Raw genomic sequence first — 25,939 nt, 5'->3', positions numbered from 1 at the left:
GCGTGATGCTCAAGATCCAGGGAAAGTACAGGGGCATTACGCTCCTAAGTTGTGTCATGAAGGTGCTGGTGAGGATTCCGGACTGGATGATAACGAGAGTGGAGATGGAGATCAGAGAAGAGCAGCAGGAGTTTTGAAAGGGTAGGGGGACAATGGACGGGATGTTCACGCTGAGACGGCTGGTGGAGAAGAGGTTGGAAGTGCAAGGTGAAATTGCATTGGGATTTGTGGACCTGGAGAATGCTTGCAACACTCACTGTCCCAACAGCGATGGTGATGGTGACGCTGAGATTGATGGGGGTGCTGGAAGCAGAAGTTAGGTTGGTGGAAGGGATGGATGTACAAGGGGATGAAGGGAAGAGTTTTTGTTGGTCCTGGGATGTCTGAGGAGTTCAGCATGAGCATCGGTTTGAGGCACTGAAGCTCTCTCGGGCTACTAATATTTTATCATGGTGATTATGCTGGGAAGGAGGAAGGTAAACATGAGGGGTATTCTTGGGAGGATGTTGTATGCGGATGATCTGGCTGTTGTGGTGGAGAGTAGACAGGAGATGCAGGAAGTGCTGGAGGAGTGGAAGGAGGTATTTGAGAAACATGGGCTGAAGATGAGTATGGAGAAGACTGAGGTCATGTGGGTTGGGCAGCAGAGAAGAGAAAAGAATATCAGGTTAGAGGGGAAGGAGATCAGACAGAAATAGGTTTGAGTATCTGGGCGGGGGGGGGGGGGGGTGGATAGTGGCCGAGGATGGTAAGTCCGATGCAGAGGTGCAGAGGAGGATTCTTGTGGGTGTGAATGCGTGGAGGGAGTAATGCCAGGCAGAGACGCATCAAGGAAATTGAAAGGGAAGGTTCTGATGTCATGTATGGTGCTGGCCTATCTTTACGGTTTGGAAACTGTGGTACTGACAGAGAGAAAACAACAGAGGCTGCAGGTTTGTGAGAACAACTGGGTCAGGAGGATGGCATGAGTGAAGAGGGTAGATAGAAGGAGGATAGATGAACTGAAGGAGGAGATTGGCGTGCAGATGGGGAAATTGGTGAAATGCTGGCTGAGATGGGTTGGACACTTGGTGTGAATGGGGGAAGAGAATGGCAAAGAGAGCAAATTGGTTGAGGGAGCAAGGTAGGAGGAAAAGAGGTAGACTGTGGTTGAGATGAGAGGATTGTATGAGGAGGTATATCAATAAGGGGGGAGGGGTGGTTGGAGGTAGAGTTGGCTGAGGACAGAGGGAAATAGAGGAGTATCGTGGTTAAGGCAAGGCAGAAGCTTGGTGCCATTGGACCTCACCCCTTATCAAGGCAAGTGGAAGAGGAAGAAGAAGTTCATGTTGATTTAAAAGTTTACTGAAGGATTATCTGTTCTCCCATCATTTCAAAAGTGAATGTTGAGCTTTGCCAACATGTGAAACTATTCAAACGCAGCACAGGAAGCGGCTGCCATAAACAGGAGACAGACAGTCAGACACCACAGTTCGCAATGTATAGAAGATTTCATTGCAATGCGTTTGTTTTCATAATTGAGTTTTACAGATTGCCTGGTGAAAATTCTCATGACCAAAAATAATTTATTTTATTTTCACAATGGTGTATTTTTCTGACTCCAAAAACATTTCTGTGCTGATTGACCATGCGAAGTTTGCTGAAACTCCAGAGACTCATTTGACCAGATCTGTCAGCCCTTTTCTTCATCCACACTGTCCACTATAGACTCTGCTTCCAATTCAACCATCTTAAACATTAGGGTCAAAATTTCTTCAGTGGAGTGGAAACTGCGGTCGTTCAGAATTGACGTAGACTTTTTATTCGAGAAAATGAGTGCAGGGAAGTTTATGAAACATCACCATTTCTGAAGGTATTCTGAACCTGCCACATACGCACGCTTGCCCCATTATTGTGTGGTCGTGGCTTGATGCCGTCTATGTATAAATTTTTGATGTCTTCATCATTCATAAACTTTATTCCACCCATATGCTTGGTGTTGGTTTAATGGTTAGGTGGTGGACTTAGGATCCTCGGGTCCTGAGTTCAAATCCCGCCACCATTGAATTAACACCAGGTGGGGTTGACTCAGCCTGCCATCTTATTGAGGTCGGCAAAATGAGTACCAGCTTGCTGGGATGATTGAGCCAGTCGAGTATCCTGCGTCGGAGTGGCGACCCATCCAGGATTGTGCCCAGTAGCCCAGGAGACTGCTTTGGCAGCACCGACGCTCTGTACAGAGTCTGGTCCCGATGGATGGATTCCACCCATGTATTATTTGTGCTCCAAAGAGTTGAGAATCACAAGATTCAAGTCCGGACTGTGTGGGTGATTATTTAAAACTTGCCAACTTCCTCTCTGCTGGAGGTCACAGGTGATTGGAGAGGTCCTTTCATACCCACCTTGCACCGAACTATATTGAAATTCAAATGAGAATGAATGGTCCTACATTTTGAACACTAACATCCAACAATTCTTCTCCGATTTCATGTCGTAATTTTTGATTCTCCAAAATAATTTTTTACGTTTTAATGTTTGCTCCAGAAACAGCAGTTAATTGTATGAGTGCTTGATATCCTTCACCAATCCATGGCTATTTTTTTTTAATTATCTGCACCATTTACACACCACTTTATGAAAGATGTGCATTTTTAAATTGTTCCTTGATTTTTTGTTAGCTTTATGTTCTTAACAAATGATGCATTTTTACGCAGCAGATGAGACGATGTTAGTTGCCATCTTGGGACAATTCAAAATGCTTTGTCCAGCATTGATGTCACTTCATGCATAACTGTCTCAGCATTATTGTACAAAATTGAACAATCATATTTTATATACAGTAATAAATATCTTACTTAACACTGCACAATGGAATGCTGATTCATTACGGAGCTCTTTATCCTGGAGAAAATTTTTCCTAAAAAGAAAATCCATTGCATGCAATGCTCCCCAAATGTACGCACCTGCCACCATTGTTTGTCCGACATGCACACGCTCTAAGCTTATCAGCGCTGTTTACTCCAGCTTTGTTTTTTTTTCAGCTGGATGAGGCTCCTCCCACCTCATCTGCCACCACTGCCATGTAGGAGGAGGAGGAGCCAGAGGCGGAGTGATGGTTGTGATCGAAAATTATACTTGTTTTTTATAAAATGTTGACCATCTGTATTATTATTAGTGCAATTACCGATACCCCAATGTCGGGAATGCATCTCCATATTAACGATGGTATTGAAAGGCAAACGAACACACCCCCTTTCAGTGCATTTTCGATTGGAGCTCTTTTCCAGGCACACATCCAGAGCTTTAAGCGATGTAATACTGTACGATTGCACAATATTATGAATTCTACGTCAATCTTGCATCCAACGAAAAGATTTTTCCCTTTATGCTCTGTTATCTTACCTCTCACTCTTTACTTTCACAAAGGAAGAAGAAAGGCAGCAATTAATTTTTATAACTGTTATGCTTTTGATTCACCTCTCACTTCATTTTCTTTCATCTCTTCAAGATTGCAAAAAAAATTGCCTTGGTCCTTGGAATTCACCTTTGTTTTAAATTGTCCTTGTTTTGGAATGTATCCCATCTCTTGCTCTTTCCTCCATTGTCCCCTTGCTGTTTCCTCCTTTGTCCTCTTTCTCTTTCCTCCATTGTCCCATTGCTCCTTCCTCCATTGTCCCATTGCTCCTTCCTCCATTGTCCCCTTGCTCTTTCCTCCATTGTCCCCTTGCTCTTTCCTCCATTGTCCCCTTGCTCTTTCCTCCATTGTCCCCTTGCTCTTTCCTCCATTGTCCCCTTGCTCTTTCCTCCATTGTCCCCTTGCTCTTTCCTCCATTGTCCCCTTGCTCTTTCCTCCATTGTCCCCTTGCTCTTTCCTCCATTGTCCCCTTGCTCTTTCCTCCATTGTCCCCTTGCTCTTTCCTCCTTTGTCCCGTTGCTCTTTCCTCATTTGTTCTTTTGCTCTTTCCTCATTTGTCTCGTTGCTCTTTCCTCCTTTGTCTCGTTGCTCTTTCCTCCATTGTCCCCTTGCTCTTTCCTCCATTGTCCCCTTGCTCTTTCCTCCATTGTCCCCTTGCTCTTTCCTCCTTTGTCCCGTTGCTCTTTCCTCATTTGTTCTTTTACTCTTTCCTCCTTTGTCCCCTTTCTCTTTCCTCCATTGTCCCCTTGCTCTTTCCTCCTTTGCCCTCTTGCTCTGTCCTGCTTTGTCCCGTTGCTCTTTCCTCCTTTGCCTCGTTGGTCTTTCCCCTTTGTCCAGTTGCTCTTTCCTCCTCTGTCTCCTTGCTCTTTCCTCCTTTGTCTCCTTGCTCTTTCCTCCTTTGTCTCCTTGCTCTTTCCTCCTCTGTCTCCTTGCTCTTTCCTCCATTGTCCCATTGCTCCTTTCTCCATTTTCCCCTTGCTCCTTCCTCCATTGTCCCCTTGCTCTTTCCTCCATTGTCCCCTTGCTCTTTCCTCCATTGTCCCCTTGCTCTTTCCTCCATTGTCCCCTTGCTCTTTCCTCCATTGTCCCCTTGCTCTTTCCTCCATTGTCCCCTTGTTCTTTCCTCCATTGTCCCCTTGCTCTTTCCTCCATTGTCCCCTTGCTCTTTCCTCCATTGTCCCCTTGCTCTTTCCTCCATTGTCCCCTTGCTCTTTCCTCCATTGTCCCCTTGCTCTTTCCTCCATTGTCCCCTTGCTCTTTCCTCCATTGTCCCCTTGCTCTTTCCTCCATTGTCCCCTTGCTCTTTCCTCCTTTGTCCCGTTGCTCTTTCCTCATTTGTTCTTTTGCTCTTTCCTCATTTGTTCTTTTGCTCTTTCCTCCTTTGTCTCGTTGCTCTTTCCTCCTTTGTCCCCTTGCTCTTTCCTCCATTGTCCCCTTGCTCTTTCCTCCACTGCCCCCCTTGCTCCTTCCTCCATTGTCCCCTTGCTCTTTCCTCCACTACCCCCCTTGCTCCTGTTTTCACCCCTTTCTGTCTTTGTTTGTTTGTGTGCAGGATATCTCAAAAAGTTGTGCACGGGTCCAGATGAAATTTTGTGGACAGGTTCGGTGTGTGACACGGATTAACTGATTCCATTTTGGTGAAGATCCGGATCCGGATACGAGAATTATTTAATTTTAAAAAAGTGATTCTTCACCATTGAGAGACAGGGCCAAAAACGATATGGTACTGTACAGCATGATAATTCAAAAATGTATTGGGCCCTCTATGTTCTCATGGATCAGGCATTACGTGGTGGAGGTATGCGCTCTCCCAAGTGCCCTTCTTGTTTTTAATGTAACCACTTGGTTGGTGAATACACGCACTGATCTACCGTTCTGTGTGCACTTTCGACTGATACAATGGTAGTCGTGGTGGAATTTCACGTTAAAGGAATAAATCTCCAACCCAAACCCATGTGTGACCGTTCCTGTGATCATATGTTGAAGCTTTTAATGTACATGCAACACTGTATTGTCAGCACATTGCATGCGAGCAAGGCAAAAGGTTAAATTTCTTTCTGTTTCAAATTCAGCAGATTTACCACATTTCTTCTGCTGCTGTTTGATGCATGAAGTGTTGCTGTGGCTGTCACCCCCAGTTCAATTACTTGCTCTTTTGATGATGCAGTCATTTTCCTTTTACTTCTTCTTCTTCTTCTTCTTCTTCTTCTTCTTCTTCTTCTTCTTCTTCTTCTTCTTCTTCTTCTTTTTCTTCTTTTTCTTCTTCTTTTTCTTCTTTTTCTTCTTTTTCTTCTTTTTCTTCTTCTTTTTCTTCTTTTTCTTCTTTTTCTTCTTTTTCTTCTTCTTTTTCTTCTTTTTCTTCTTCTTTTTCTTCTTCTTTTTCTTCTTTTTCTTCTTTTTCTTCTTTTTCTTCTTTTTCTTCTTTTTCTTCTTTTTCTTCTTCTTATTATTACAACAGTTAGAAATACTCTTTGGAAAGCTCGGTCTCAAATAGTTCATGATTACCTGACAACATGTCGGTGGCACTCTAATTGGGCTGCTTCTACTCCATCCCTCATTCAAAAGTTTGAGGATAACTGATATTCTGTTTGCGTAACGTCACATTTTCTGATTACTCGTCTTTTTTGTTTTCCGCCTTCAAACCCCAAAGCAGTGAGGGCGCTGGAAAAGATCAGGGGCGGAAAGCAACAGGGCGGCACCACGGGAGCTCCGGGCAGCAGCGGCAACTACGGGGGCACACGGACACAGTTCGACCAAGGATCGAGCTCCGAGTCGGAGCCTGAGACCAAAGAACTTACAGGTCGGAAGAAGCTGCGCACGGAGGCGCGTTGAAGGGGACAAACGCACGGTGGATCATCCTCTGGTGCCAAGCAGCCATGTGGATGGGATGGGCAAATGATGGTCAAGCAACCAACCCCAGTGGGTCAGTAGTTCACCTGGCTGTGCTTTTAACAACCCTTTCATTTTGTTTTGGGGACAGTTCTAATGTAATTACTTCAGAATTTGAGGGAAGCAAATTAAGGAGGAATTCTGTTGTTATTGTTTTGGTGAATCTTCACCAAATTTTTGCACATAGTAGAGCAATTGCAACAGAATTTGCTTCTCAGCAAATGGATTGTCTTTGGCTTTTCTTTTTCTGTTGTTTCTAACCTTTTCACTTTTGAGTCTGACTCCTGTACCGTTTTTAAAATGAGTGGCATAATTCACCAGATATGAACCATGTTTTACTTGTCGCTTCTCCCCTGCACTGTTTTTGTTTTAAAGGGCTTTCAGGGGTTTGGACAATTCTATCTTTTAATTTTTTCTTTCCTTTTTTTTATTTTTTATTTTTACGTTTGTCTGAAATGTTGCTTGGGCTATTTGTCTTTATAGAAGGTTGCTTATGCCCCCTGTATGGCTTGCAGAAGGAAGGAAAAGCAATGGTTTACAGTCCCATCCTTCCTGTGATGTAAATATAATGGGTGTGACCCCACCTTTCTGCTTTGTGGGTCATGCCCCTCCCACCCCCCAACCCCAAATAAATTTTTTTTTTGTCCCACAAGTGGAGGTTGCATGCGTTGTTGCTCCGTTTCGGGTATTCCTATGAGAATGGAATTGTTCGGATTGAATAGACCTCATTGCTGAAACATTCTGGAAAGGGGAAAGCAGAGGAGGGATTACTATATTACATGTCGTTCCTCACCCCCGTCGGTGGCAGATGGGGTAACTCGTTTATTACATTAGTCCAGTGAGTGGTTCCTTATTCTGGTAAAGAATTTCACTCATTCATCGGAATCTTGGGGTCGAGTGGTCGCGCTCACAGCGAGGAGTTCCGGTGGAGTAAATCGCGAGGAAACGAAGTGCTGCCGTCGTGGGTGCGCAGACTGAGCGCGCGGGAGAGGGGCACGTTCGGCGGCGCGTGATTGGGCGGCGTGCGCCGTGTGACGTGCTGTGCGTGCGCGAGGCCGTGCGGTGCGTGCGCGCGCGCTCTCGCTCGCTCGCGCGGGGCCGTGAGGATGGCTGCGGACGGGCAGGTGCTGTACAACCACAGCCTGCAGATCCGCGTTGGAATCCTGACTGGTAAGGACCTGAACCTACCCGCGTCTGTGGCCTGACCGTCTCGTTACTGGTCCTGGGGACTCGATATGCGGAGGTTGTTTCGTAATATTACAGGCTCTGCGCATCAAAGGTTGGGGGTGGGGGGGGGGGTTGCTGAGTGCTCGCTCCGGCAAGGGGGGTGAAGGGGATTCATTTATGACCGTAAGGGCAGGACGCGATGGGTGATGGTTAGATTTAATATTGTGCGATAGCGGCGTCGACATCTTCATAAATGTTTATTTTTTTTTGATTGTCAACACTTGTGTTGGGGGAGGAAGGCTTGTGGGGAATTCGAGACGTAAGTCAACTTTCAAATTATTATTATTATTATTATTATTATTATTATTATTATTATTATTATTGTTTTTTCATGATTGTTATTTCCCCTGGCCTGGGTGTTTTATTGCGCTGGTATAAATAGGGCTGGTCCGATGCTCTTGGGCTTTGTTACTCAGGGAAGAGCGGAAATGAAGAAGTAAAGGAAAATGAGATCTGATCCTTGTGAATGCGGTTAACACGGGAGCTGGTACGTGGTACCTGCTGGGTGCCGGCGGTGAAAACATCAATCGTTCGTGTCTCCGGGGTTGGTGGGCAACCGACAGTCACCCCCACCTCTCCTCTCCCCTCTGCCGCTCCGTTCAGGTGTCGGTCACGTGACTCGTGGTCGTAAATCTCGACGGTCGTTCTACACGGAGCCGTTTCTCACTGACCGCGCGCCCGTTACTGGGATCCTCTTTGGGAAAGGCGCGAAAATTATTTTCTCTCAGTTAAGTCTGTCGCTTCTGCTTTATATTCCTTAGATAGCTGCCCTCTCGTTCCCAGATTGTATTTTTGAACAATCGCAGAATTACTGATGTAATAATATTCATTTCTGGTCAGCTGCAATGGAAAAGCTGCGCCCGTTGAGGGTGTTCGAGCCTCGGACGGTGTGTCTTGATCGGGTCGTGAATGGGCCGTAAGCGTCCCTTGAGCTGTCCGTGAGCGTGCCTTGAGTGGGCCTTGGACGGGTCGTGAACGGGCCATGAGCATGCCTGGACTGGGCTGTGAGCGTTCCTTGAGCGGATACCAAACCCTGAAGAAAATTGAATTTGGAATAACATGTTGCTCCCTGATACCATGTTGACCCCCCCCCCCCCCACCCCTTCACTGAACTGCCCATGAATGTAAACATGCAGTCTGTTATAAAAAGTGCAAGAACCCAATTATTTATAATACCCTATTTACGATTAATAAATAATTTATAGTCATGAAATGTATCATGAAAACTATTCAATTTTGGAAGACAGAGTGGCACCCCTTCTGCTGTAAGCCTGGTGTTGGCTTAACGTTTAAGGTGGCTGGCTTTAGATCTGAGGATCCTGAATTTGAGCCCATCAGGCCATTGAATTGACACCAGGTCGGTTGATTCAGCCTGTCACCCTTCTGAGGTCGGCAAAATGAGTACCAACTTGCTAGTAAAAGGGGAAATTGCTGGTAATAGGAGGTAATAGCTGTGCTTCCAGAAATGATGCAACCAGTGAAGACAGGCTGCATACTAAACAGCAACCTGTTCTGTTACAGTCTGGGAGGGGAGGGGGTGGTGATGCACCAGAGCCCCCTCGCAGTACATGCTTCTGGTGCATGTAGTAGTGATAGTATCTTTTTTTTTTTTAAATACAACTGGCCTCCCACTTTTGATGGCATTCCTATACCCTGTGTTGGACAGGTTAATTGATATATCACCAGATTCCGATGATCTTGATATACTAACTTGTAAGCAATTATCCTGTAATCCAGCTGAAGCGTACATTATTAACACGTCTGCTAATTTAGAAACCTACAGCTGCATAAGGCGAATCTGGGTGGAACCCAGACCTCACACCACTCTTCACTTGCTAAACCTTCGCTGACGCAGCACAGCACGGTCAACATCATGCTGTTTTTTTTTTACCATGAATGGGGAATTCTGAATCTGAGAGACAAAACCAGCCACCAGTTTTGACTACGCTGTCGGCGGACTCTGATATCTGAGCCAAGGAGATGCGAGTCGCTGCACTGGAGTCAAAATTGGTTTAATGTCCTGGCACATGGGATTGTACTTTATCTTGGAGTCTTTCTCCGGAATCCGCTTTTTGAAATTGAATTTTAAAAAAGGAGTGAAACGCTGTATTTCATCCTTGGCACTTTCTGTTCGGTGCAATAAAGGGAAGGGGGTATATCTCAGCCTGCGCGTCAAGCGGTCATACATTAAATGGAAGGTTTACCTGTGTGGGGGCATTTGCATTTGGGTGCAAGAACGGGATGTCAACAATATGATGAGTCTCCACATCATGTGAAGTGTGGTGGAAAGGTTAATGAATGATTTTGAGGTAGAATTCAGCATATGTGTGTCTCTGTCTCTGTCTTTGTCTCTGTCTCTGTCTCCTTGCTTCTGGCTCTCTCTCTCTTTCTCTCTGGCCCACCCGAATTTCAGATTCTGATGTACCATACTCTTTCAGAGCATTGGTGCTGCGGAAGCAATTTCTTAGCAAGGGTTTTACTCGATGGTTTTCCATTGCCTTCCCAGCAGGAATTATAGCAAAAATTGGAATGTGTTCATTGTGCCGGTGATAGCTCACCTCCTTTTCCCCAAGGACACCATGGGATATTTTAACATCCACCAACTAATGCCGGCAGACGGGACACTGGTTTAACATCTATTTGAGGGCCGACACACACATCGATGAATCGCCCTGCCTGTGAAACACAAAGTTGATGGTTTATAGTTGGGTCGGGATCAAACCCAGGCTAGACATCTTTGAGGTGAGTGTGCATACCTCTCAGTCATCCTGCCAGACCTCCACTCTAGTTATTATACTTCATTAACAGCCCCATTTATTTTCTCCATCTTGTAGTGTTTTCACACACCGGCTGGGCAAAATTTTATTTTGTGTGAATAACTCGCCTACTCTTCACAATCCGACAGACGGCATATACATTGACAAATCTCCTGCATGAAAAACACCAGCGTGGCAGTTTATAGCTAGCTCGACTGATATTCAAACCCAGGCTGGACAACTCGAAAGTCGAAGCTATCTTGACAGCCCGAGCTGCCCCACAATCAGTATGTTACCATGTCATCTTGCTTGTTCTACCATGAGCCGAGATTTTTTCGTGTACAAAAATAATAAGAAATGAATGTCCTACACAGCACATATTTTTGAGATGATGGAAGGAATGAGTAGAAACGTGAGGTCAAGCTTGTTTGATGATCGCAGGAATTGTCACCACCACCACCACGTGCCTTGTTTTATACAGAGCGTAGGTTCTGTGGAAGCAGTTCATTGGATAGGTCTGAAGGACAGCGTGCTCGAAATTGGTTAACCTGAAACCCGCAGTACCAGGACAACAGTTTATTGCTTGATTACTTTAGCACTGCAATTGAAATGAGACAGGGCGATTAAATGCCTGTCCATGACTTCACCGAGTTATCCTGCCACTCTCTGGTTGGCTGAGCAACATATGATATCAATTTTTTCACATTTCAGCAGCAATCTAATACTGTCAGACGAAGGAGTTAAACATGTGATCTGTGATGTTGATAAAGATGTGGAAATTATCCAAGCGTTCAGTTACCCCAGTGTAATGAAGAACGAATCAACATGTTCATCCACCAGAATATTTGATAAAGTTCATTGTAAACTTTGGTAACTTCAGATTAAGTTTGATTTCCATTGAGATTTGCGAGTGAACTTCAGAATGGCCTGGTTGCGTCGAGTTTAGAGCATTTATATCACAGCCTAAGAAGAAGAGGCAGAAGAAAAAGCACTCTATTGTTTCCCCGTTTTCAGACGCATTGGTCTGCTGAAGCAGTTTTACATTTCTTAGCGGGGCACAATCCTGGACGGGTCACCACTCAGACTCAGGATACTCGAATGGCTCATTCGTCGCAGCAAGCTGGTACTCGTTTTTCCCACCTTGGAAGGATGACAGGCTGAGTCAACCCACCTGGTACTAATTAACGGTACGACACAGACTCAAATTCAGGACCCAAAGATCTTAAGCCAGCCACCTTAACCGTTAAGCCAACGCCATGCTTCTAATGAGTGACCCTATCTGAAAATCTTCAGGATAAAAAAAGTTGAGTGGAAGATCATATCAGTTTTGATTGAAATGAGACTGCAATTCTTCACATTCTTCATTTATTTGATCAGGGTTGGAGGAGCATGTGGCTTTTTCAGGATTCCAGATAGACATTACCGTAACATCAGAAACACATGTGTGAGGCACCCTATTCAAAATACAATGTCAGGCAGATCCCTGTTTGAATTCCCTTAGAACTTACAACTTGTACAAGGCTTGCAGGTTTTCAGCTCTCTTCATTACAACTAAGCTGGTTAGGACAAAAACAAAATCACTCTGATGTGATTTCACTGTGCTAGATAATGTGGTTAACAGCAATTTCATTGGTGGTGTTTTTGTTACTTCTCTTGAGGGATTTTTTTATCCATGAGGAAATGGATGACCTCAATGTTGCTTCAATTGCGCTATTCATAGTTTGGAGGGTTGTGCTATCTGTAGTCCTGCTTCGTCTCATTGTGTGGCTCGTTGGCTCGCACCATTAATGACAGCTACAACAGTTATTGATCAGAAAACCAGAAGGGTAGAATTTGAAATTAGGCAAGGGTGCGACTACACAATGGCCTACTATTTTTGAATGATACTTTGAGATCTTTAACATCACCAAACAATAATCGAGTGCTGGTAGGTCAATTTGAAAAGGCTGTGAATTATATCCTGCATTGTTCTGCCTGAAAAGTACTCGGAAGACAATGTTATGTCCTATTCCCTCATGAATCAAACTCAGATGAGACAACTCGGGCACTAGTACTCTCCCACTGAGCTATTTGTAACGTTCCGCATTGGCATCGTTTTTTGTCATTGAGGTTTGCTATTATTATTATTATTATTATTATTATTATTATTATTATTGCACTTTCAGTGCAATTGCTGAGATGTGAGAAGGGAATTGAAAAGTTTCTTTCTGATCACAAAGTAAAATTCAGCACAGATGTCCTTTTCTCTTTCGTCTTTCTCAAACTAATGTCACGTATCCTTCCCATGCATATTTCTGGGAGAGTTTCCTGATGCCATTGGGATACAAGTCGTGTTTTTGACTGAAACTTTTTGAAAAAAGAAAACCTTTTTGACTTGGACTTCTCATAACATGATTATTTGTAGAGTCGACAACATTGTGTACAAAAGTTTTCTAATCTTCTTCTACTGACATTTTCCCCCCTCTGTGTTTCTCTACTCTACTTTTTCCCAACACCCACAGTAAGCGACAGCTGCTATAAGAGCTTACTGGATGACCGAACAGGCCAAAACCTGAAAGATTTGGTTGAAGATGAGGCCAGGTGAGTCCAGAATTGTTTCGAGATTTTTTTGGTTAGTGGTTTGAAATCAAACTTGGAACAATCCACAGAACAATGAAATCATGCTTCTTTGTGTAATTATGAAAAGGACAATTATTTAGCCATTTGAAAAGATGTGCTTTTAGAAATAGTTTTAAAACTTTCCTAAAAAGACCAAAAATATTATTTGCTTGTTGTAACCCAATTGACTCACAATTTAGTCTTGTTTTTAATTTCAATGCAAGGATCTTGCTTTGCCCATGCACAAATTAATATAGGCAGCAGAATATTACATTTTTTAACAAGAAAAAGAGCAATCAGAGATTGCAGACCCTCACCAGCACTTATTTTGTGTTGCTTGTTTAGTTTTGTGTGGTATTTGTGTACTGGTGTGTTATATAATTAATGAGACATAATTAGAACTGCCACTTTATAACTGCTGGCAGTGATGACCGGGTACCAAGACATCCCGCTTTGATGCAACCCCGCTTTGATTGAACACCTGACCCTGACGGATGATGTTTATTATTATTATTAAATTGAATTCAGAATGGGATTACAATAAATTAAATTCGAATCAAACAGAAGACCAAACAGTGCCAATAGAAAGTCTACACGACCTTTCAAAATTTTCACCTTTTGTTGCCTTATAACCTGTAATTAAATTACGTTAAATGAGACTTTTTTTCCACCTTTATTTACATATTGTAACCCACAACTTCCAAGTGAAAAACAAATTATACAAATTTCAGAAAATTAATTAAAAATACAAAAACGGGAATATCTTGGTTGGATAAATGTCCACCCCCCCTCCCCCGAGTTAATACTTGGTGGAAACACCTTTGACATTAAAAAAAAAGAACCCAGACCAAAAAATTAAATAATTCTGCCTGCCAGACCATGCATCTGATGAAGTTGAAATTCAAACCATATATTCATCATCAGTACGAGATCATAATTGTGAAGTTTCACATCAATCGATGAAGCGGTTCAAGATTTTTTTTTGAAGTTTTTTTTTTTTTTTTTGTATACCTTGGTCGAGGCTCGTATGAGAGCTAACACACAACTCACAGCAAGGAGGCATGAGACAAGAGGGGCGGGAGTGGAAGGGACAAAACAGTGGGGAACAGACACATTAGGTGAACTGTGGAAGGGAGAGGGATGGGGATGGGACGGGGAACATGGCGAAGAGAAGATGGACATTTCAGGGACTTTCAGGAAGGAAAGCAGGAGAAATGAAGGAAGTGGGCTTGGGTGGATTATCGGGGGTAGAAAAGATCGAGGATTTGGATGGGGGAAGATAAGAGGTAGTGGTGAACAGCTGTTTTGAAAACCTGGAGGGAAGAATGGGAAAGAATAGAGTGAGGAAGTTTATTCCAAAGGCGGGAAAAAAGAGGAATGAAAGAGTGAAGATGAGCAGTGATTCGTGATTTTGGTAGTTTTACCAGAAGGGGGTTGTTGGCGGACCTTGAGCGCCCTGTGGAAATGTGGTGGGGACAAATCGCAGAGAGAGCAGGGGGGGCAAGGCTGGAGAGGAGTCGGTAGAAGACAGAAAGACCACCGACCAACCTGCGGTGATTGAGTGAGAGGCCCAAAGACTCAGCTTCATTGCGGGAGATGCCGATGATCTTAAATGCCCTGGTTTCGACAGCGTGATACCGAGAAAGGTGGGAGGCAGGAGCACCAGCCCAGAGGGGAGAGCAGTACTCCATCAGGCTACGGACAAAAGCTTTGTAAGTGGTCAGGAGCTCAAGAGGGCCGAGGAAGGACTTAGCACGACGGAGGATTCCCAGTCGGCGACTGGCTTTTGAGGCGAGGTTGGAAATGTGACTTTCCCAGGAAAGGTCATGGCAGATAGTGAGACCTAGAAGCTTGAAAGAAAAGACTTCTTCCAGAGGATTGTTGAGAAAGTGGATGGGGGGGTTTTGTAAACGGTCCTTTCGAAGAGACATAGTGAGAGTGTGAGATTTGTCTGGATTGAAAGACATGTTCCACGTGTTGGACCAGTTTGTGATTTTATCCAGATCTGCAGTGAGTGAAGAAGCTGCTGCTTGCCGATTTCTGCTCAATCCAATACGGCTGCCAGACCATGTGACCGATGACGTCAGAATTACCATTAAGACATTCCACATGAGTAGTCGCACATACGTTGAATATTTTGTGTCAATCCGCCAAGCGGTTGCGGAGAAAAACACTAAAGTTCTGTCTGGACAAACAGAGAAATGGACCCGAATGCAATGCCCTCTCCTCTGGCAAGGGCAATTATAATAAAGCTGAAATAAATAATAATCACAATTAATTAGTATGATATTGTTCAAAATGATGCAGATTAACTAACTATACTATAAAGTAAGGTGATAAATATAAAACAAAGTCAAAAGTTTCAACATTAATGATGCCCCATCATCTAATTACAAGGGGATCTGACAGATGTTTATGATATACACAAAATAAATGTAGAAGAGTTCTTCAGCATGGACAGTGACAGGTCCAGGTCCTTACCAGCCTTCGAGTAAAGTGGAGGAGATTTCGAACAGAAGTAAGGCAGGGGTCTTTTACTCAGAGTAGTTAACACATGGAATGGTCTCCCTGAAAAGGAAGTGGCAGCAGAAACAGTAGAGAAGTTTAAATTGGAATTGGAGATAGGTACCTGGAAGTATTGGAGATAGAGGGGTACAATGGACATTGGCACGACTGGTTGGTAGCTTAGGTATGGATGTGTGATTGGACACACCTGCAGTGATTGGGAGGTCTGTGAGAGGGTCTCATCAAAAAGTGAATGTGCCAACGATGTTTGTTCATCCCCCACCCTGCAACCCCTTTTACCACCCCACATTAAATAACAACAATGTCCACTTCCCAACCCCCCCTCTTCTCCCCAAGTGAAATAAAGTTGATTAATTTGATTAAGTTGATTCACTGGTTGATTAAATTTATGGTTTGTGGATAAAGCATATTTATGGTGGGCCAGATGTCCTCCTCGTGTGTCCAAGTTATTTGCATTTACTTGTGTCATCGTCATCATCTACATCATCTACATCATGTGAGAAGTGTTTGTTTGACTTGTATGCACTCCGAAACTGCGAGATGGAACAAGTTGAAAATTCCTGGTTGTACTCGGGCTGTGCCAGGGATGGTTGGAGGCTGTAAAAAATTTTCTTTAAATCATAACCGCGGGAGTTTTGGGGTTGAGGGAGTAGGGGAAGGATCCCAATTCTCTCTTTGTAATGTGTATCTTGTATCTTAATTATATCGTCATGGCCTGCATCATAGCTTTATAAATGTGTATCTTATATCTTAATGTGTATCTCTCTTTGTAAATGTGTATATGTGTAAATGTGCGCTACCTGGAGGGAGCCAGAATTAATAGACATAATATTATATGCCAACTTTCTGTATGATAACCATCGAAATCATAGAAGTTGTGGAATTAACCTGTCAATAGGGATGGGTCTTTGCTCGTTATACTGTACTATAAATCGAGAAATGCGTTTTTGTTAGTTTGTATGTTTGACTTCCATGCACTCCTGAATTTCTGGACAGAATGAGTTAGAAACTCGTGGTCGGTTGTGTTTGTGGTGTGCACGAGAAAGTTGTAGGCATTAAAAAATTTCATAGTCCTGGGGGTTCAGAGTAAGGGAAGAACCCCAATTCTCTCTAAATATTGTTATGTTTTTAGGGTTAGGGTCAGTGGTATGAATAAGGCTTCACAGCACCATATGCATCCACGTATGGTGTAGAGAATTTTTATTTTGTATTAAGTACATGTTTAAGCAGGGTTGTTCATTGTGCGTTGCTGGGGGTGACGCTATCTCCTTAGATTTTAGGTTTTTGAGTAAGAAAGCCACGTCTTGTGTTCCCCCCGTGGTTTAAATGGGTGGGTCCAGGCAGGGGAAGATGAAGGTTTGTGCGGTATGACGTGCTGCAGGTCGACCAACATGGCTGCCACTCATGCGGCACCCTTGTTGGGGACAATGGGATCACCTATCAGGAATAACCACATAACTGATTGGAGGTGTATGCACATGGCCAATGGCGGGCAAGGCAGGGCCGTCCATCGATGTCTGATTGGCATGATTGAAACTACCCTCCCCACTCTGCCCCAAGAGGTGGAGTTTGTGAATGTGGGTGAGGGGTTGGGGGGATATAAAACCTCAGCACAAGGAACGTGCATGCTATTTTGTGGTCGCGATGCCCTGGGGTCTTTTTCACTGCTCACCCTGCATGAGGCCTGCAGTTTGTCCCCCTTCCTGCTCAGCCCTGATTTCTTGCCTCGTCCTGCTCACCCATCGTGTTTCATATTATATTGAAGATTTCTAACTACACATCTGTCTGGCTCACATGATTATGATTGTTTTCTTGCTGACTTTACCCACATGTAGTTGATTTTGGGGAAATTTTTATGACATCCCATTTCTGATCTTACTGTTAATCATGCTTTGGACAGTAGTTTCTGATGTCTCTTTACTGTTCTCATCTTGCATCTTTGGGGCAATTCTGTTTGGTTGAATCAATTAATATCCCAGCCATCATTTTTAATTTGAAGATAGGCACAGTATATGCCAAATGACGTGATAGACGCTTTCCCCACGACCTTTTTTTTTTACCTCCACCACCGAAGGTGAAGGAAGTTATGTTTTCACCCCTTTCTGTCTGTTTGTCTGTGAACAGGATATCTCAAAAAGTTGTGAACAGATTCTGATGAAACTTGGTGGACAGGTTGGGTTTGTGTCGAGAACAAATTGATTCGATTTTGATGAAGTTCCGGATCCGGATCCGACGACTAGATTTTAAAAGTGATTTTTCACCCTTAAGAGATTGGCCAAAAATGATATATAGCACGATATCTCAAAAATGTATTGGGCCTGATATGTTCTCGTGGATCAGGCATTACAGGGCGGAGGTATGCGCTCTACCGAGTGCCCTTCTTGATTACGAATACAATGTGATGTTTTTGGGGTCATTAATATTGTTACACCAGATTGCATGCTTTCATACTTCTGTTCCTTACATTTTTTGAGGATGGGAGAACATCCCCATATCCTCCTCCCTCTTCCTTCCTCACAGTTTCACATAATCGATGCACCAATGCTTTGCTTGAGCTCTTTCATATGTTGGCACATCCATTTAATCCAAAGTTTTTGTATTCAGAATTTGGACCTCCATTTTGTTGACCTTTATTGCTGCATCTTCTGTCTTTCTAAAGAAAGTAATACCTAATCAAACAATAATTTATCAAAAGAGCACACATTTCCCAGTAATCATTGTAATCATTGGTCAGTTCTGTTGAACGTGTCATTCCTTCCAAGCAAACTTCACGGGAACAATAGCTCACTTCAAAACACAAACATCAGCGCATTTATGCAAACTCAATTGGCGTACATGAACTACAAGAACTTCACGATTTATTGTACACTGGTAGATACCGACAAAAACAGAAGGACTTGAAAGCAGCAATGAGTTGCCGCGAAGTGCACAGTCAGAACACAATAATCAAAGTTACAGGACAATGCACTCGAGATGCTTTGTGTACAACAGCTGACATACGAAATATCTGCTAAAGACATAAGATCGTGAAAACTATTGTTTACTTATTATTTGTTTGAAAAACTTGTTTGAAAACAATTGCAACTTGCCAGTTACCATTAGCTTGTTGTGTTCTCCACTTATTCATTTATTGTTTGAGATATCGTGAGGCACCATTGCTATTCCAGATAATTACCTCCGCCACCTAAGTTAGACGGAGGTTATGTTTTCACCCCTGTTTGTTTGTTTGTTTGTTTCTGTCTGTCTGTCTGTCTGTGAGAACAATATCTCAAAAAGTTAGGGATGGATTATGACCAAACTTGGTGGAAGAGTTAGGTAGGTGACAAGAACAGGCCAATTCGATTTTGGTTCAGGCACGGATGCAGATCCGACCTATCAGTAGGATTGTGATATATCACTTATAGGCTCGACCTTCCAGGCAGGGAGTTTAATCACAGGTCACACATGCGGCCTTTAGGATCACAGCCATTGTCGCACCTCCCTGACGTTACCCCCGAGCCACCGGCCTGAACCACCGATGACGATAGGGGGCATATGTCCCACTCCTCCCTTTTTAAGCTGAAACTTGCAAACCTACCATTCATCCAAATACACTCTTAACTTAAGGCATGCCCTTGTGTTGCAATCCCACATAAATCATCAAAGGCACAAGAAAATACGATTAACCCTTAACCCCTTTCCATACCATAGCAGTTTGCCTTCAACAACAGTAATACCAAACATTGTGACTAACAGTAAAACCAAATCATCGATGAAAGTTAATTCCAAGTTAACTGGTATGCATACTATTCACAAGTCCGTACGATTAGGAAGTCTTCTGAGGCGGGAAGAGCGACGGAGTACCCGCTCTTCCAATGGTGCGACAGGAGGTGGTGGTTCACATTCCTCCACAGCAGGAGCACCCTGAAATGGTTCTTTGCAAGAGCCTTCTGGAGTGTTGCCTTCTGGAATGATGTTTGCAGGCCGTTCCCATGTGTTGGCCTCGACGGATGGTTCAGATGGACCAGATCCATCTCCGGTTACATCACAGATTGACAGTCTCACGTGATCAACATGTCTCCTCACATTCCGGCCATCCATGAGTTTCACAATGAGGGAAGAACCAATTTTCTCGACAATAGTTCCTCCCAGCCAGCAATTACCACTTCCAAAATTGAGCACGTAGACACGATCTCCCACACTAAAAAGTCTCACCTTGGTGTATCTGTCATGCCAGCACTTCTGCTTCGCTTGCACGCTGTGAACCTTTACAGACTCATCTGGCTGCAAAAGGTCAAGATGGGTCTTCAGCTTCCTTCCCATCAAAAACTCTGATGGTGCTTGCCCAGTGATTGAGTGGAGGTGTTAAACGGTATTTGAGAAGGAATCGGGCCACTTTCGACTCAACACGACCCTGTTTGAGCTTCTTCATACCCCCTTAAATGTTTGCATTGAACGTTCAGCCAACCCATTTGACCCTGGATGGTATGGAGCTGAGGTGAGGTGGGTGATTCCATTGACATCCACAAACATTTGAAATTCTGTACTGGTGAATGATGGCCCATTATCCAACACCAAAGTTGTGGGTAACCCATGTGTAGCAAATGCGGTTCTCAATTTACCGATGGTGGCTTCAGATGAGGTTGTTGTCATGTGACGCACATACATACACTTAGAATAGGCATCAGTAATGACTTGCAACATTTTGCACAAAAATGACCCGGCATAATCGGTGTATGCGCTCCTAAAGTTTCTGGGGCCATTCCCAAGGATGCATCGGTGATGATGCAAGCAGCTTTGTGTCTGCCTGATACGAATTGCAGTTGTGAACTGTACTCTCGATATCTAAATCGAGATTCGGCCACCAAACATAGCGCCTCACAAACGCCTTCATTCGCACCATTCTTGGGTGCGCTTCATGAAGCATTTCCAGCACTCTCGTTGTACCCGGTGGGGGAACTACGACCCGACTACCCCACAATATCACACCATCTTGGACACTCAGTTCAGATTTGCGTAGCGAATATGCCTGGAGCCTTGTATCTGGTGAACCAGGCCAACCATTGGTTATGCAACGGCGCACGCGTGACAGAACTGGGTCATGATCCGTCCACTGATGAATCTCTTGAGCCGTTACTAGTGAAGAATCCAGGAATTCCATGAGGAGTGCAGTGTCTTCAGGAGTGGGCATAAGTCTGGGCTTCACATAAAGGCAACCAACCCATGGCATCCGCATGCCCCATATCCTTGCTTGGCTTGTGCGAGAAGGAATAATCATAGGCTGCCAGCATTAGTGCCCAGCGTTGTATCCTCAAAGAAGCTAACACAGGAACTCCTTTGGTGGCACTGAATAAGGACTGCAGTGGCTTGTGGTCGTTGGTGATTTCAAAATGCCGACCAAAAAGGTATGAATGGAATTTCTTCACCCTGAAAACCACCGCCAAACCTTCTTTCTCGAGCTGTATTTTCTCTCTGCAGATGCGAGGCTGTGTGAGGCAAATGCGATTGGTTTCTCGGTTCCATCTGGCATCGGATGAGGCAAAACTGCCCCAACGCCGTATGGTGAGGCATCACATGCAAGTAGTAGATCTTTCTTTGCATAATAATGCACCAGAACCTTGGAAGAACTGAACAGTTGTTTTGAAGCCTTGAAAGATTCATCTTGCTTTGGTCCCCAGTTCCAAATGGCTGCTTTAGTTTGCATAGGGTTGAGTGGGGCAAGTCCTGTTGACAGGCCAAGTCAAAAATGTCCATTATAGATCAAGCGCCCCAGGTAAGATTTTAGTTCTGACACATTCCTGGGAACTGGAGCTTCCACCACCGCTCGAACCTTATCAACTACATGGTGTAGTCCCTCTGCATCGATCTAGTAGGCCAAGATACTCCATCTCCTTGGCTTGGAAAACACATTTTTCCTTGCGAACAGTCATTCCTGCATCTGAGAGTCTACAGAGCACTGCGTCCAGATTTTTCACATGGTCGGCCTCAGTCTCCCCCGAAATTAAGATGTCATCAATAAAGACACTGACGTGGGGAATACCCTGCAGAAGGTTGTCCATGCTTCGCTGGATAAATGGAGGGTGATGAGGAAATCCCCAGTGGGAGGAAGGTATATCTGAAAAGGCCACGATGAGTATTTATGGCTGTGCAATCCTTTGAAACCTCATCCAAAGGTAATCGCAAGTAAGCACTGCTGAGATCAAGCTTCCTGAAAGTCTGTCCTCCATTTAAGGTGGCATACAATTCCTCAATCCGAGGAATCAGAGCTGTGAAGTTTCAGCACTTGATTTACAGTGAGCTTATAATCACCACATATGCAAACTTGGCAATCAGTTTTTAAGGCGGGCACCATTGGTGCTGCCCAGTCTGAGAACTCTATGGGTTCCATAATTCCCTCCTTCAGTAGGTGCCCAAGCTCTAGCTTGACCTTCCCCTTCATGGCGTAGGGCACTGTCCGTGGTTTGAAAAACTTCGGCTGAGCCAATTGGTCCACATGGATTTTAAGTCATGTTCTTCACTCTGCTAATTTCACTCCGAAAAACTTCTGGGTATTGTTCCACCACAGGTTCATGCGATGCCGATGCTCCAATGTGACAAATCTCAGCCAATTTCAACTTGAACACCTTCAGCCAGTCACGCCCTACAAGGCTTGGGCCAACACCATCCACGGTTATGAGAGGTACGGTGAATTTCTGGCCATCATATTGTGCATCAACAGCAATCGACCACCTTGATCTGCTCACCTGTGCAAGTGTGTAAAACAGCACCGGATTTGTGCACTGCCGGGATTTAGCCCAGATCTGTTTGTACAACTTTGCACTCATCACTGAAGCGGGGGTTCCTGTATCAATCTGCATCAAGTCAGATCAGGTATGGGCGCATGCATCAGAGCAGCGCGTCGCTGCATCCACTTTCTGCCGATACTCCAGGGGCCTCCGTCTGGCCATCCCCCAGGCAGTTGCATGGCCCATCCCCATCTCCTTGAGATGCCGATCAACCTGCTGCAACCACGAGGCACGTGGTCGGCCCATTGGCCTCCTCCACTCATGAGACTCCCTCGCTGAGAGAATCTGGTGAGCAGGATCAGCGTCAGGAAAACGAGCCACATGTCCATATAGCCGCAGGTGACGCTCGCGGACTATGCAGGTAACAAATCTCTTTTGAGTCTCTTTCAGAAACCGCTCGTTGGACACAAAGTCTGACAAGCGATAGCCAAGGATTCTCCAGAGACCTGGTACCAAAGGAATTAAGTCTCTGTCTCAGATCCTTGGTCACAAAGACTGGAAGCACCAAGGACCTGAAGACTCGGACTTTCGTCCTCCTGCACAGGTACCAGCAGTGCTACATCCCATGATCCAGTGAATCCATGACTCACCAGGCCCGACCCAGACGTCTATTAACCTCTGACTCACTGCCAGCAGAGACATGAATATCACAGCCAAGGTAAGTGAATCTCTCCACGACTACAACATCCTCACCACAAGCAGGCACAGACAGGACAGCAGCATCCAAGATGTTATTGAAAGCCTGGATCTTAGTTTTGACCCAGGAAACCTGTAATCCCAGCCCCTCAAGGGCCCCAAAAGGATATCTAAAGTCTCCGCAAAGATGGCTGCATCATCTACGAAATCAAGGTCAGAGATCTTGACATTCCCAAACGATGCACCGCAGCTTGATCTCTCCGACATCCTCCCTAGAATCCAGTCCATACAAGTGCTGAAAAGTGTGGGGGCCAGTACACACCCCTAATGAATTCCAGTAACAACTGGAAAGAAGTCAAAGATGGTACCACCACATCTCACAGCACTCTCAGTACCAGAGTAGAGTTCAGACATCAGATCAATCAGTTTTGTTGGCACCCCACGAAGACCAAGAATCCTACAGAGCACATCCCGATTCACTGAATCAAACACTTTGCAGAGATCAACATATGCTGCAAGCAGCCTCCGTCGAAACTCTCGTCTGCGTTCGGTGAGGACCCGAAGAGCAAGGATACGGTCAATCGTTGACCTCTTTTGTGTAAAGCCTGACTGCTCTGGATGCTGGTGCTCAAGCAGATGGTGGCGAACCCTATCAATAATTATCTGAGCAGCGTCACCCCTCGGCAGTTGTTGCAGTCTTGGCGATCACCTTTCCCTTTCCAGAGAGGGACAACAAGGCCCCTCTTCCAATCAGTTGAGATGATGCCTGTGTTCCAGGCAGAGCACAGAACTGCATGCACCAACACGAGTGCAGCATTTCCACCAACCTTGAGAAGTTCAGCATGGATGCCACAGATTCCTGGAGCTTTACCCCATTTCAACCGGTTCACCGCAGCCTGTGGTTCCACAAACGAAGGTGGACCACAGTTGATTGGAGGGTCAGCAACAGTGATTGGAACACCCCTGACGTCCAACCTGACAGCTGGTGGATCAGCCTGGCACAACCGCTCAAAGTAACTGGCCCATCGGGCCTTCACTTCGGACTCCTCTGTCAAGAGCCTACCACTCTCTGCTCTAACTGCAGTACACCGAGGGATGGGCTTGGATGAACGCAATGCGCGAATTCCCCTGTAAGCAGGAGAATCACTTGACCACAGGAGATGCTCTACCCCCTCACAGATTCCTCACACATAGGCCTCCTTGTCCACCCTTAGCGCACGTACAGTTTTACGCCTCAGCTCCCTGAACAGCTCAGCTTACCATTCAGCCTGGCACTGCAACTCTGGTAAATGGTATGCAGTCTGTCCTCCATTTCGGGAGGGTCACAATCTGCATCCTGACCTTTTTCCATCTATTACAAAATCTGCTACCAGGGGGTGGACTCTCCTATTCCCAGAAACAACACTACACATGGTATAGACACCATCTGAATCCTCCACATCATAAACTTCAGTCGCGTTGAACCACATTTGTTGCGTGTTGCCCTTTTCTGCTTCATAAATCGCATACTGGAACTTTTTTAACATTCTACAAGCCTTGGCAATATGCCCGAGACGGTGGTAGAAATTGCACTTGGCGTCCTTAAACCGGCATTCGTCAGGTGCATGGGATGAACTGAAACATCGGAAACGGACTGCAAAATTTCCATTTGAACTTGGACCCTTGTCCTCATTTCGAGGGTCACAATTACCTTGGTTGCCAGTGCTGGTCATACTCCTGGACTGCTTGTACTGTTGATTATAGACCCAAACTTTATGTACTTTCTCTTCCCTCCCTTGTGGAAAAACAGAGGCATTCATTGCTTGAATATCTGTTGTATTTTTAGCAGCAACTTCCATCCCACGAGCTATTTCCATGGCTTTTTTGAAATCCAAACCATTCTCTGACAACAACCTACATTGAAGGTGCTCATCTTGGACACCACACATAAGTCTATCCCTGAGCATTTCCTCCAAAGTCACCCCAAATTCTCAGTCCTCTGATATGTGCCTCAAATCATCAACATATGCTGTAATCGATTGTCCCTGTCTCTGAAACAGAGAGTTTAATTTGAACCTTTGCACAATCGGCGATGGTTTTGGAGCTAGATGTCCTTGACTGAGCACACAGTTCGTTGAAGGTTTTGTCAGAAGGTTTCTTCTTAAATAAGTTTCTCCTTTAGGGAGGGGAGGAAGGGGGAACATACACCAGAAACGGACTTAACTCGACACTGCCATGACTTGGAGGAGAGAGACAGGTTGGAGAATTCAGACTTGAGATGAGAAAGATGTTGTTTCCTGGCTCTCCTGAGGGTAGACGCAAACTTGTTCCGAGCTTTGTGGAAGGGACTGAGATTGCCTTCAGTTGGATTTGCCTTCCATGAGGTGAAGGCAAGTTGTTTCAGGGCAACGGCCTCTTCACAAGCTTCAGTGTACCATGGGTGGGAGGAAGGGTAGGGCAACTGAAGACAAGATGGGATAAATCTGTGCATGAGAGAGAGCAAGTTTCTTTGAAAGAATTCCCAGGATGAGTTGATGTTGGAGAAAGTAGAGATGGGAGACCAGTGGAGAACTTTGATGGCTGCTTGAAGACATTGCCAGTCGGCCTGAGTGAAATGCCAGACTCGACGGCGCTGAGGTGGTTCTCCAAACAGCCAGAGAGATGTCTACTTTGACAAGCACCTGGTCAGAAGAACAGATTGGAGCAAAGGAAGAACAGTCGACGTTTTCTGGGAAATTGGTAAAAAATCAGATCCAGAAGAGATGGAGTCCACTTGGTTGAGATCCGGGTCGGGAAGTTGACAGATTGTGTCAGTCCCAATGAGTCGCAGAAGTCTTTTGCTGAAGTGCCATGGCAGGTGAAGGAGGTACCCACACCCAGCCAAATGGCATGATGTTAATATAAGTTACCACATATGAGGAAGAGAGAGTTGGGATGAGAGGATCGAAGGTGGTCCATGTTTTTGATGAGCAAGGTGGAAATGGAGTCATCACTGTTTGGTGGACGGTACAACACACACATAAACATGAGGTGGGAGTGGAGGGGAAGCCGTAGCCAGAGGTTTTTCCTGGGGGTGTGGGGGAGTGAGGGCAGTTCATGGAGAGAGGATAGAGTTTTTGATGAAGAGAGCAACTCCGCCGCCAAGACGAGGCTCAGGTCTGTCATACCGG

The 25,939-nt window shown here is 44.9% G+C and overlaps 2 protein-coding genes across 10 annotated transcripts in view; both read left to right on the top strand.

Moving 5' to 3' along the window:
- Positions 1-6,935, top strand: part of MAX (MYC associated transcriptional regulator X) — a 97,935-nt gene extending 91,000 nt beyond the window's left edge. For 4 of the 9 annotated variants that reach the window (XM_085870191.1, XM_085870189.1, XM_085870195.1 and 1 more), the window contains one exon: positions 6,048-6,935. In XM_085870191.1, coding sequence (XP_085726317.1) covers positions 6,048-6,226 — 179 coding nt within the window. In that variant the 3' untranslated portion in view covers positions 6,227-6,935. Of the gene's footprint in view, positions 1-6,044 lie in introns of all 9 variants that reach the window. The other 5 variants (XM_085870190.1, XM_085870188.1, XM_085870192.1 and 2 more) reach the window with 2 other exon arrangements.
- A 299-nt stretch (positions 6,936-7,234) lies between these two features.
- Positions 7,235-25,939, top strand: part of LOC147032504 (gephyrin-like) — a 96,503-nt gene continuing 77,798 nt past the window's right edge. Inside the window, exons 1-2 of the mRNA XM_085870187.1 lie at positions 7,235-7,453; positions 12,768-12,846. Of these exons, the coding sequence (XP_085726313.1) occupies positions 7,390-7,453; positions 12,768-12,846 (143 nt within the window). The 5' untranslated portion in view covers positions 7,235-7,389. The remainder of the gene's footprint in view (positions 7,454-12,767; positions 12,847-25,939) is intronic.

This window comes from Eptatretus burgeri, chromosome 2, assembly GCF_056783735.1.
Source record: "Eptatretus burgeri isolate ZD-2024b chromosome 2, Ebu_testis_v1, whole genome shotgun sequence".
Taxonomy (NCBI): Eukaryota; Metazoa; Chordata; class Myxini; order Myxiniformes; family Myxinidae; genus Eptatretus; species Eptatretus burgeri.
The sequence above is the reverse complement of the archived record's forward strand: the minus strand, read 5'-3'. Positions and strand labels throughout refer to the sequence as shown.